This window comes from Carcharhinus amblyrhynchos, chromosome 5 (genome assembly GCF_965287045.1).
Source record: "Carcharhinus amblyrhynchos chromosome 5, sCarAmb.v2.hapA, whole genome shotgun sequence".
Lineage (NCBI taxonomy): Eukaryota > Metazoa > Chordata > Chondrichthyes > Carcharhiniformes > Carcharhinidae > Carcharhinus > Carcharhinus amblyrhynchos.
This window is the reverse complement of record NC_137328.1, coordinates 128,142,377-128,155,858: the sequence shown is the minus strand read 5'-3', so window position 1 is coordinate 128,155,858 and position 13,482 is coordinate 128,142,377. Positions and strand designations below refer to the sequence as shown.

The following is a 13,482-nucleotide window of genomic DNA, read 5'->3' as shown; positions in this document are numbered from 1 at the left end:
GTGAATTACAAAAATTTCAGCCAATGGGCCAACTATCTCTGCAGCCACTTTCATTAAAACCCTCGCATGCAGTTCATCAGGTCCTGGTAACTTGTCCACCTTTAGCCCCTTGAGTTTCTCTAATAGCCTATCCCTCATGATCGGGATTATTGTAAGATCTACCATGTTGTTTAAAATCAGCCCATCTGATAATGTAGGGGTATTTGCAGTGTCTTCTGTTGCAAGACTGATGCAAAAAATTTATTTTGCTTATCTGCCATTTCTTTGTTTGTTGTTATCAATTCATCCCTCTCATTCAGTAGCGATCCCATATTTACCTTAGCTGCCCACTTTTCTGCCTTTACTCAAAGAACAAAGAAAATTGTAGCACAGGAACAGGCTTTTTGGCCCTCCTAGCCTGTACCGACCATGCTGCCTGACTTAGCTAAAACAGCCTACCCTTCCAGGGACCATATTCCTCTATTCCCATCCTATTCGTATATTTGTCAAGATGCCCCTTAAAAGTCACTTCACTACCATTTCCACTTCTACTACCTCCTCCGGCAACGAGTTCCAGGCACCCACTACTCTCTGTGTAAAAAATCTGCCTCATACATCTCCTTTAAACCTTGCCCCTCACATCTTAAACCTGTACCCCCTAGTAATTGACTCTTCCACCCTGAGAAATGCTTCTGAGTATCCACTCTGTCCATGCCTATCATATTATTCCTGTAACATCAAGTCATAGAATGGTTATGTTGCAGCCTAAACCCATTTGCCATGTTGTTTCATTTTGGCATTGTGAATGAGTAACTCATCTAGTTTTATTCCTCACTCTTACCCTTTTTGATTTGATGATTCTTTATCCTGGCAATACTTAAGCCAATTCTCGTTTGAAAGCAATGAAGGAACCTGCTGGCAGCACACTCCAGGCTGTCCCTTATTTTGAGGATTACATCTATTGAGATCATGAATTTTTGCCATTTTTCTTTGTATGACTGAACTGGCCAATTCTGGACTGGCAGACTTTTGGGCATTAGGGCAGAATGTTCAAGATCATGAGATCTGGAGTGCAGGAGTTGCATCCTTTAATTTTGTCATCAATCTGCCTCATCATTGTGACATTGGCTTGATAGAAAAGTTGTCTTCCATACTCAACACTCACTTGAATGGCCCCATGCAGCCACAACACTCAAGGTGCTCAACATCATCCAGGATAGAACTGTTATTCAATCCCTTCACTAACTGTGTATTTTGACTACAACGTCCAGAACACTTTCGGAATTTACCATTGTCACTCCAAATGCACCCAGCATCACACTCTCCCAAACTTATCATTTCTACTATCATGAAGGTCAACAAAAGTATTGCCTTGAGAACACCATCATCTCCATGTTCTCCTTCTTTACGCCAACCAAATCATATACCATCCACACCTGGATGTATGGTATTGATGCTTTCTAATAACTGGGTTAATCATAGTACCTTACAACACAGAACAAGGCCATTCAGCTCTTTGAGCCTTTGTTGACTGTTACAAATCTCGGAGACACCAGTCACGTTTTAAAAGGAAAGATTTCCCTGGCTTCAAAGGAAAGAAAACCTGGACAACATTTTAATTCTTTAATCATTTACTGTAAAGAACCAATTATATCAACATAATTCAAACATTAGTTAACATGCAAATATTTCAAATGAAAGGATAAATTTCACTTCAAATAGTCGATACAACAATGACACACCTCACAGTGTTAGTTATAAGCACTTGTTTCACTTCCCACACAATGTGACACCACATACAATCCCAGGATTTATCTGATTTGACTGCCAGTACTTATAATCTCTCACTTCCCATCTTGAATTTGACCCTTGAGTCATTTTCACCTTCAGCCATATTCTATCTGAATTTCCTGGCTATGGTTAGCACCCAAACAGTATACCCTTCAGAACCTCCTTAACTAGATTCACAACCATCTTGATGACTGATAGCCCAAAGACTCCTGTCTCTGGCTCCGTTAAATGGTTTGATTGGCGTGGGGAAAGCTAAAACTGCACAGTGACCTTGTCCAATCTAGTGTCCCTGCTCTCTTTCTCTCTCTCTTCAGCTTTCTGTCCTTTTTTACTCATGATGCTCCCTTCATTACAGGTTCTGTTCTATTCACAAAGATATATATCTTTCTGGGTTCTGAGACCATTTGTAATCTAATATCCAATTAGCTGTCTATTTATCTTTTGCTCCAGCAATCTAAATTAAAGTTAATTTGCTAGTCACGAGTAAGGCTTACATTCACACTGCAATGAAGTTACTGTGAAATTCCCCTCGTTGCTACAGTCTAGCACTTGTTCGGTCAATGCACCTAATTGGCACATCTTTCAGAATGTGGGAGGAAACTGGAGCACCCGGAGGAAACCCACACAGACATGGGGAGGGCATGCAAACTTCACACAAACAGTGACCCAAGCTGGGAATCGAACCCAAGTCCCTGGCATTTTGAAGCAGAAGTGCTAACCACTGTGCCACTGTGCCACCCCATGAGCATTACATGAGCAATGGTGAGATGTTTAAGGTCACATTGTTGGAATTGTCGTGGTTTCACAATGAACTAAAAGAAAATCTCAAAAGAAGTAAATACAGGCTTTTCCCCAAAGTACAAAGATCATAACATGAGACTTTGGAAGAATTATCCTAATTAGTTCATGTCTTGATATTCCATGAGTAAATGTAGTTATCTGAGTAAAACTCCCTGTTACCTGATAGTGAGGATTTGTCCAAAATTGAGTTCAAAGTTGTTAACTTGTGCAATGAAGATAGCAGCAAGTGCCTCATACAGCGCAGTGCCATCCATGTTAATCGTGGCACCGACAGGCAGCACAAATCTGGTAATTCGTTTATCCAGCCCAATCTTGTCCTCCAGGCAGCGAAATGTGATAGGTAAGGTTGCTGAGCTAAAGGGACAGGAGGAAATAAAATTCAGCCCAGTGATACAGTGTCATAACAGCAGAATTTCTATGAGCGAGCAAGTGTTGTGATGATATTATGCATTTAGGAAATGGATGTATATATGTTTATTGTGAGGTCAGATTCAGATCTAAATTCAGATTTTACACAGTGCCACGGCTTGGAGCTCTCCTGTCATGTTTTAGCCCTTTAAGTTAAACCTTTGAAAGATGTTTTGTTTCAGATTATATCCAATTCTCTTGGGCCTTTCTTTCCTGTTCCTCGTTACTACCAAATATAACCTTTATAAAATATAAACCACAGAAATTACCTAAGACAACAAGTGATAAAATTATGTATTTCGCTAACATTTCTACTTACCGATCAGCTCTTTACCTCATGTCCTCTACTACTGCACCAGGGCAAGACCACACCTTATTTTTACTTTGCTTGTCCTCCTCACAGTGCTTTTCTTTGGTTAGAAGAGGAGGGAGGGAGGGAAAAGCTTCCACTATCCACTGTACACTTGAGGTGACTGTGCCGGCTTCTCCCAGAATGCTCCTAGGACAAACTGGCAAAGGACACTTAAGGGCTTGACAGTGGATAGGCAATGGCAGACATTTAAAGAACACATGGTTGAACTTCAGAAACTGTACATCCCTGTCTGGTGCAAGAGTAAAATGAGGAAGATGGCTCATCAATTGGATGACAAGGGAAATCAGGGATAGTGTTAAGACCAAACAGGAGGCAAATAAATTGGCCAGAAGAAGCAGCAAATCTGAGGACTGGGAGAAATTTAAAATCCAGCAAAGGATTTAATTTGGAAGGGGAAAATAGAATGCGAGAGTAAACTTGCAGAAAACAAAAAACTGACTGCCAACTTTTTCTATGATTCTATGAAAATCTTCTATAGATATAGGGATAGGATTTATAATCATCTAGAGGGAAATAAATTGATTAAGGATAGTCAACACGGTTTTGTGAAGGGTAGGTCGTGCCTCACAAACCTCATCGAGTTTTTTGAAAAGGTGACCGAAGAGTTGGATAAGGGTAAGGCAGTTGACGTGGTGTATATTGGATTTTAGCAAAGCGTTTGATAAGGTTCCCCATGGTAGGCTACTGCAGAAAATGCAGATGCATGGGATTGAGGGTGATTTAGCAGTTTGGATCAGGAATTGACTAGCTGATAGAAGACAGAGGGTGGTAGCTGATGGGAAATAATCAACCTGGAGTGCAGTTACAAGTGGTGTACCTCAAGGATCTGTTTTGGGGCCACTGCTGTTTGTCATTTTTATAAATGACCTAGATGAGGGTGTAGAAAGATGGATTAGTAAATTTGCTGACGACACCAAAGTCGGAGGAGGTGTAGACAGTGAGGATGGATGTCACAGTTTGCAGAGGGACATAGATAAGCTGCAGATCTGGGCCGAGAGGTTGCAGATGGAGTTTAATACGGAAAAGTGTGAGGTGATTCACTTTGGTAAGAATAACAGGAGTACAGAATATAGGGCTAATGGAAGGACTCTTAGTAGTGTTGACAAGCAGAGAGATCTCGGGGTACATGTGCATAGCTCCCTGAAAGTTGGCACCCAGGTTGATAAGGTTGTTAAGAAGGCATACGGTGTGTTAGCTTTTATTGGTAGAGGGATTGAATTTTGGAGCCGTGAGGTCATGTTACAACTGTACAAAACTCTGGTGCAGCCGCACTTGGAGTATTGTGTACAGTTCTGGTCGCTGCATTATAAGAAAGATGTGGAGGCATTGGAAAGGGTGCAGAGGAGGTTTACCAGGATGTTGCCTGGTATGGTGGGAAGGTCTTATGAGGAAAGGCTGAGGGACTTGAGGTTATTTTCATTAGAGAGAAGGTTACGAGGTGACCTGATTGAGGCATACAAGATGATCAAAGGATTGGATAGGGTGGACAGTGAGAGCCTTTTACCTGGGATGGTGATGGCTAACACAAGGGGACATAGCTTTAAATTAAGGGGTGGTAATTATAGGACGGATGTCAGAGGTAGATTCTTTACTCAGAGGGTAGTAAGGTCGTGGATTGCCCTGCCTGCAGCAGTTGTGGACTCGCCAACTTTAAGGGCATTCAAATGGTCTGTGGATAGGCATATGGATAACATTGGAATAGTTTAGGTTAGAGGGTCATTAGATTGGTTGCACTGGTCGGCGCAACATTGAGGGCCGAAGGGCCTGTGCTGCGCTGTAATGTTCTATGTTCTATACGTGAAGAGAAAAAGACTGGTGAAAACAAATGTGGGTTCCTTACAGTTAGAATCAGGTGAATTTATAATGGGCAACAAAGAGATGGTAGACCAGCTGAACAAATACATTGGATCAGTTTTCACTAAGGAGGACACAAATAACCTTCCAGAAATACTAGGGGACCTAGGGTCTAGCGTGAAGACAATATGTGTAGAGCTCAGGAATAGGAAAGGTGTAGTCACAATGTTGCGGGTTTACTACAGGCCACCCAGTCGCCAGTGGGAGATATAGGATCAGATCTGTAGGCAGATTTTGACAAGATGTAAAAGTAACAGGGTTGTTGTGATGGGAGATTTTAATTTCCCCTATATTGACTGGGGATTCACTTAGTGCTAGGGGCGTGAATGGGTCCGAGTTTGTAAGGAGCATCCAAGAGGGCTACTTGAAACAGTATGCAAATAGTCCAACTAGGGAAGGGGTCATAATGGACCTGATACTGGGGAATGAGCCCGGCCAGGTGGTTGATGTTTCAGTAGGGGAGCAGTTCAGGAACAGTGACCACAATTCAATAAGCTTTAAGGTAAGGTAAGAGTGCAGAGAGGTTTACAAGGATGTTGTCGGGACTTGAGAAACTGACTTACAGAGAAAGGTTGAATAGGTTAGGACTTTATTCCCTGGAGCGTAGAAGAATGAGGGGAGATTTGATAGAGGTGTATAAGATTTTGATGGGTGTAGATAGACTGAATGCAAGCAGGCTTTTTCCACTGAGGCTAGGGGAGTGTAGTCCTCAAGTTAAGATGCTTAATAGAGGGAAGGCTAATTACAACAATATTAGGCAGGAACTGAAGAATGTAGATTGGTGGCAGATGTTTGAGGGCAAATCAGCATCTGGCATGTGGGAGGCTTTCAAGTCTAAGTTGAGTAAGATGATTAGAGGTTTAGATAGGGTGGACAGTGATAGCCTTTTTCCTAGGATGGAGAAAGCTAGCACGAGGGGGCACGGCTTTAAATTAAGGGGGGGTAGTTATAGGACTGATGTCAGGGGTAGGTTCTTTACCCAGAGGGTGGTGAGGGACTGGAATGCCCTGCCAGCTGCAGTTGTAAATGCGCCTAGTTTGGGGGCGTTTAAGAGATCTGTGGATAGGTTTATGGATGATATGGGATTGGTTTAGATTAGTGGGTTAGTGTTTTTTTTTAAAAGCTGGTCGGCGCAACATCGTGGGCCGAAGAGCCTGTTCTGCGCTGTAATGTTCTGTGTTCTATGTTCTAAGTTGATAGGGATTGAGGACTGGCACATCCCTGTAAGGATGAAGGATAAGTATGGCAAGTTTTGAGAACCTTGGATAACGAGATATATTGTGAGCCTAGCCAAAGAGAAAAAGGAAGCATTTGTCAAAGCGAGGAGGCTGGGAACACATGAAGCAAGTGTGGAATATAAGGAAAGTAGAAAGAAACTTAAGCAAGGAGTAAGGAGGGCTAAAAGGGATCATGAAAAAGCATAAGGAAAATCCCAAGGGTTTTTATACACACATAAAGAGCAAGAGGGTAGCCAGGGGGAGGGTTGGCCCACTCAAGGACAAGGAAGGGAATCTATGAATGGAAATGGGCGAGGTGTTAAATGAGTATTCACCAAAGGGAAGGACTTGGTGGATGATGAGTCTGGGAAAGGATGTGTAGATAGTTTGAGTCATGTTGAGATCAAAAAGGTGGTGGTATTGGGCTTCTTGAGAAACTTTAAAGTAGACAAGTCTCCAGGGCCTGCTGGGATATACCCTAGAATACTGAGAGAGATAAGGGAGGAAATTGCTGGGGCCTTGAGAGAAATGTTTGTATCCTCACTGGCTACAGGGGAGGTCCCAGAGGATTGGAAAATAACCAATGTTGTTCCCTTGTTTAAGAAGGGTAGCAAGAATAATCCAGATAATTACTTAGTAAGAGCATGGAATGCCCAGTAGTGGATTTGCCAACATTAAGAGCATTTAAATGGTCATTGGATAAACATATGGATGATATTGGAGTAGTATAGGTTAGATGGGCTTTACACTGGTTTCACAGGTTGGCGCAGCATCGAGGGCCGAAGGGCCTGTACTGTGCTGTAATATTCTATATTAGAGAGTGGTGAACCTCACATCAGTGGTAGGGAAATTATTGGAGACAGGATTTATTCCCACTTGGAAATAAGTGGACACATTAGTGAGAGGTAACATGGTTTGTGAAGGTGAGATCGTGTCTCATGAGCTTGATCGAGTTTTTCGAGAAAATGATGAAGATGATTGATGAGGGTAGGGCAGTGGATGTTGTCTACATGGACTTCAGTAAGGCCTTTGACAAGGTCCCTCATGGCAGACTGGTGCAGTAGGTAAAGCCGCATGGGATCAGAGGGTGAGCTGGCAAGGTGGATACAAAACTGGCTCAGTCAAAAAAGACAGAAGGTAGCAGTGGAAGGGTGTATTTCTGAATGGAGGGCTGTGATAAGTGGTGTCCTCAAACTATCAAACCAGTTACATTTTCCTCCAAATCATTGATATATATTACGAACAGCAAAGGTCTCAGCACTTGGTGTTCATCAGGGATCTTTGCTGTTTGTAATATATATCAATGATTTGGAGGAAAATGTAACTGATTTGATAGTTTGTGGATGACAAAAAGGTTGGTGGATTTGCGCGTAGCGATGAGGACCATCAGAGGGTCAAGCAGGATACAGATCGGTTGGAGACCTGGGCGAAGAGCATTTTGGAAGACCTAATACAGATAGGAAATATACAGTAAATGGCAGAATCCTTAAGAGTATTGGTAGGCAAAGGGATCTGGGTGTACAGGTACACAGGTCACTGAAAGTATAAAAGCTGCCGTCTAATGCTTCAGTTATACAGAACGTTGGTTAGACCGCATTTGGAGTACTGCGTCCAGTTCTGGTCACCTTACTACCGGAAGGACGTGGAGTCTCTGGAAAGGGTGCAGAGGAGGTTTACCAGGATGTTGCCTGGCATGGGGGGACTGGATTACGAGGAGAGATTGAAGAGACTGGGGCTATTCTCCTTGGAAAGACGGAGATTGAGAGGGGACATGATAGAGGTATGTAAGATACTGAAGGGAATAGATAGAGTTAATAGTGAGAGACTGCTCCCTAGACTGGGTACGAACACGAGAGGTCATCACTTAAGGGTGAGGGGGGGGGAGGTATAATTTGGAGGTAAGAAGAAGGTTCTTTACGCAGAGAGTTGTGGGGGTCTGGAATGCGCTACCGAGTAGGGTGTTGGAGGCAGGAACGTTGGACTCGTTTAAGATGCAGTTAGATAGGCACATGAGTGAAACAAGAATGGAGGGATATGGTAGGGGCTATTAAATAGGGTTAAACCTCGGGAGACACCGGAAGGGCAGGCTGTATGATTAATATTTTTTGTCTTTATTCCACAGGTGGAGGTCCACCTCGTGTCAAGCGAGGGGCATGCACACGGCAGGTCGTGCGTGGGCTGCTCTTGGAAGTCCAGGAGTGGCCTAGTACTTCATGTCGGTGTGTGTGCTTGATCCTGGACCGATAGACGGGTGCCGCAACAGCTCAGTGACTATCACTGTTTGCTGTGCAGATACATGGATTTGGGCCTGTGTCTGTGGGAGTTTGCGCATTCTCCCTGTGGTTGCGTGGGTTTCCTCCGGGCGCTCCGGTTTCCTCCCACACCCCAAAGATGTGCTCTTAGGCTAATCGGTTTCTACCAAATTGACACTATTTCTTCCCTGAATCTGACTGAGTAGGGTCCCATTCGTAGACATGCAGGGTAGAATAGGTGTAGGGTGATGCAGCGGCGCGGGCTCGTTGGGCCGAAGGGCCTGTTTCCCGTGCTGGGTTGTTCTTTGTTCTTTGAAAGTGGCAATGCAGGTGGAGAAGGTAGTCAAGAAGGCATACGGCATGCTTGCCTTCATCGGCCAGGGTATTGAGTTAAAAATTGACAAGTCATGTTGCAGCTTTATAGAACCTTAGTTAGGCTGCACTTGGAATATAGTGTTCAATTCTGGTCACCACACTAGCAGAAGAATGTGGAGGCTTTGGAGAGGGTGCAGAGAGATTGGAATATCCCAAGGGTAAGGGGTTTGGATGGGGAGGAGTTTGTTAGGTGTGCTCAGGAAGGTTTCCTGACACAGTACATGGATAAGCCTACGAGGGGAGAGGCTGTACTTGACCTGGTGCTGGCAAATGAACCAGGACAGGTGACGGGTCTCTCGGTAGGAGAGCATCTTGGGAATGGTGATCATAATTCTATCTCCTTCACAATTGCATTGGAACGAGATAGGATCAGGCAGGCTAGGAAGATGTTTGTCTGGAGTAAGGGGAAATACGAAGACATCAGGAAGATAATTGGACAAATAAACTGGAAGGAGGCGTTCTTAGGGAAAAGTACCGAAAGAAGGTGGCGGATATTCAAGGAATGTTTGTCTGGAGCTCTGCACGACAACGTTCCGATGAGACAAGGAGGTTTTGGTAGGTCGCGGGAACCGTGGTGCATGAAGGCTGTGGTGAACCTAGTCAGGAGGAAAAGGAAGGTGTACAAAAGGTTCAGGGAGCTAGGAGAGGTTAAGGATCTTGAGGAGTGTAAGGATTGTAGAAAGGAGCTTAAAAGGGAAATTAGGAGAGCCAGAAGGGGTCATGAGAAGGCCTTGGCGGGTAAGATTAAGGAGAATCCCAAGGCCTTCTATAAATATGTGAAAAGTAAAAGGATGAGAAGAGAAGGGATAGGACCTATAAAAGGTGAAGGGGGAAAGGTCTGTGTGGAACCAGAAGAAATGGCAGAGGTGCTTAATGAGTACTTTGCCTCAGTATTCACAGTGGAAACTGATCTGGGAGATTTTGCTACAGATTTGCAGCAGATGGAAAAGATTGAGTATGTGGATATTAAGGAAGAGGATGTGTCAGAACTTTTGAATTCTATCAAGATAGATAAGTCGCCGGGACCAGATGGGATGTACCCCAGGATACCGTGGGCGGTGAGGGAGGTGATTGCAGAGCCCCTGGCGATGATCTTTGCATCATCAATGGAGACGGGAGAGGCTCTGGAGGATTGGAGGATTGCAGATGTGGCTCCTATTTTCAAGAAAGGGAACAGAGATAGCCCGGGAAATTACCGACCAGTGAGTCTGACCTCAGTGGTTGGTAAGCTGATGGAGAGGCTTCTGAGGGACAAGATTTACGAGCATTTGGAGAGGTTTGGCGTAATCAGAAATAGTCAGCATGGTTTTGTCAAGGGCAGGTCGTGCCTTACGAGCCTAGTTGAGTTCTTCGAAAATGTGACTGAACACATTGACGAAGGAAGTGCAGTGGACGTGGTGTACATGGACTTCAGCAAGGCGTTTGATAAGGTCCCCCATGCAAGACTTCTTGAGAAGGTGAGAGGGCATGGGATCCAAGGGGCTTTGGCCTTGTGGATCCAGAACTGGCTTGCCTGCAGAAGGCAGAGAGTGGTTGTGGATGGGTCTTTTTCTGCATGGAGGTCAGTCACCAGTGGAGTGCCCCAGGGATCTGTTCTAGGACCCTTGCTGTTTGTCATTTTCATAAATGACCTAGATGAGGAAGTGGAGGGATGGGTTAGTAAGTTTGCCGATGACACGAGGGTCGGTGGTGTTATGGATGGTCTGGAAGGATGTCAGAAGTTGCAGCAGGACATAAATAGGATGCAAGACTGGGCGGAGAAGTGGCAGATGGACTTCAACGCGGATAAATGTGTAGTCGTCCATTTTGGCAGACCAATGGGATGAACGAGTACACTATCAAGGGCAGGAGTCTTAGCAGTGTTGAAGAGCAGAAGGATCTTGGGGTCCGGGTCCACAGGACTCTTAAATCGGCCTCGCAGGTGGAGGATGTGGTCAAGAAGGCGTATGGTGTACTGGCCTTCATTAATCGAGGGATTGAGTTTAGGAATCGGGAGGTAATGCTGCAACTTTATAAGACCCTTGTCAGGCCTCACTTGGAGTACTGTGCGCAGTTCTGGTCGCCTCACTATAGGAAGGATGTAGAAGCTATTGAAAGGGTACAGAGGAGATTTACAAGGGTGTTGCCTGGATTGGGAGGCATGCCTTATGAAGATAGGTTGAGGGAGCTGGGATTCTTTTCCCTGGAGAGACGAAGGTTGAGAGGCGACCTGATAGAGGTTTATAAAATGTTGAGAGGAATAGATAGGGTGGATTCTCAGAGGCTATTTCCCCGGGTTGAAATGGTCGCTACGAGAGGACACAGGTTTAAGGTGTGGGGAGGCAAGTACAGAAGTGATGTTAGGGGTAAGTTTTTCACTCAGAGGATGGTGAGTGAATGGAATCGGCTGCCGTCAGTGGTGGAGGAGGCGAACTCGCTGGGGTCTTTTAAAAGACTTCTGGATGAGTATATGGGATTTAATGGGATTGGGGGTTATAGATAGGTCTATGGATTGGTAGGTGTTGATGTGATCGGCGCAACTCGTGGGCCGAAGGGCCTGTTTGTGCTGTAGTGTTCTATGTTCTATGTTCTACAGAAAAGATTTACCAGGATGTTGTCTGGTATGGAGGGCATTAGCAAGAGGAGAGGTTGGAAAACTTGATTTGTTCTCACTGGCGCGACAGAGGTTGAGGGGAGACCTGATAGAAATCTGCAAGATTATGAGTGGCATGGACAGAGTGGATAGTCAGAAGCTTTTTCCCAGCGTGGAAGAGTAAATTATTAGGACGCACAGGTTTAAGGTGCGAGGGGCAATGTTTAAAGGAGATGTACGAGGCAAATTCTTTACACAGAGAGTGGTGGGTGCTTGGAACTCGTTGCTGGGGAAGGTAGTGGAAATGGATATGGTAGTGACTTTTAAGGGTTTTCTGGACAAATACATGAATAGGATGGGAATAAAGGGATACAGTCCCCGGAAGGGTAGGGGATTTAGTTAAGTCGGGCAGCATGGTCAGTGCAGGCTTGGCGGACTGAAGGGCCTGTTCGTGTGCTGTAATTTTCTTTGTTCTTTTCTCTGTTCTTCAGTTCTTTGAAGGAGGAACTGAAGATAATCCTTATTGGTCAAGAGATTGTACTGGGGAAATTGCTGAGTTTAAAACCTGATAAGTTCCCAATGCCTGATGCTCTGCATCCCAGAGTACGCAAGGAAGTGGCCCCTGAAAAAATGGACACCTTGGTGATCATTTTCCAGCATTCTATAGACTCTGGAAGAGTTCCAGTGGATTGGAGGGTAGCTCACATAATCCCACTTTTTAAAAAAGGAGGGAGAAAAAACAGGGAATTATTAGCCTGACATGGTGGTGGGGAAAGTACTGGAATTAATAATGAAGGATGTTATAACTGAGCATTTGGAAAGCGGTGACAGGATCGGTCCAAATCAGTATGGATCCACTAAATGGAAATCGCGCTTGACAAATCTTCTGAAAATTTTTGAGGATGTGACCCATAGAGTGGACAAGGGTGAAGCAGTGGATGTTGTGTATCTGGACTTTCATAAGAACACAAAAACATAAGAAATAGGAGCAGGAGTAGGCCATCTAGCCCTTCGAGCCTGCCCCGCCATTCATTAAGATCATGGCTGATCTGAAGTGGATCAGTTCCACTTTCCCACTTTCTCCCCATAACCCTTAATTCCCCTGTCTGTCAGAAACCTATCTACCCGTGACTTAAATATTTTCAGTGAGTTAGCCTCCACCACTTCAACGGGCAGAGAATTCCAGAGATTCACTCGCCTTTGAGTGAAGAAGTTCCTCCTCATCTCTGATCTAAACTGTCCCCCCACCTTATCTTGAGGCTGTGTCCTCTAGTCCTGCTATCGTTTCTAAGCGGGAAGAATCTCTCTACCTCTACCCTATCCATCCCCTTCATTATCTTATATGTCTCTATAAGATCCCCCCTCATCCTTCTAAACTCCAACGAGTACAGATCCAGTCTATTTAGCCTCTCTTCATAGTCCAACCCCCTCATCTTGTGCAGGTCCTTGTGCATGAGTCGCAAAAACCCAGCTTGCAGGTGCAGCAGGTGGTCAGGAAGGCGAATGGGATGCTGGCCTTCATAGCGAGGGGGATTGAATATAAAAGTAGGGAGGTCTTGCTGCAGCTGTATAGGGCATTGGTGAGGCCGCAGCTGGAGTGCTGTGTGCAGTTTTGGGCGCCGCACCTGCGCAAGGATATTTTGGCCCTGGAGGGAGTGCAGAGGAGGTTTACTAGGCTGATACCGGAGTTGAGGGGATTGAGCTATGAGGAGAGGCTGAATAAACTAGGCTTGTACTCGTTAGAGTTTAGAAGAATGAGGGGAGATCTCATTGAGACGTATAAGATGATGAATGGGATGGATAGGATAGAGGTGGAGAGACTCTTCCCGCTCAAAAAAGACAGTAGGACTAGGGGGCACA

General features: G+C 44.8%; 1 protein-coding gene across 4 annotated transcripts in view; it reads right to left on the bottom strand.

The window, feature by feature from the left end:
- Positions 1-13,482, bottom strand: part of LOC145343526 (excitatory amino acid transporter 1-like) — a 139,936-nt gene that overhangs the window by 32,240 nt on the left and 94,214 nt on the right. For all 4 annotated transcript variants that reach the window (XM_080189777.1, XM_080189778.1, XM_080189780.1 and 1 more), the window contains one exon: positions 2,731-2,925. In XM_080189777.1, the coding sequence (XP_080045903.1) occupies positions 2,731-2,925 (195 nt within the window). The remainder of the gene's footprint in view (positions 1-2,730; positions 2,926-13,482) is intronic.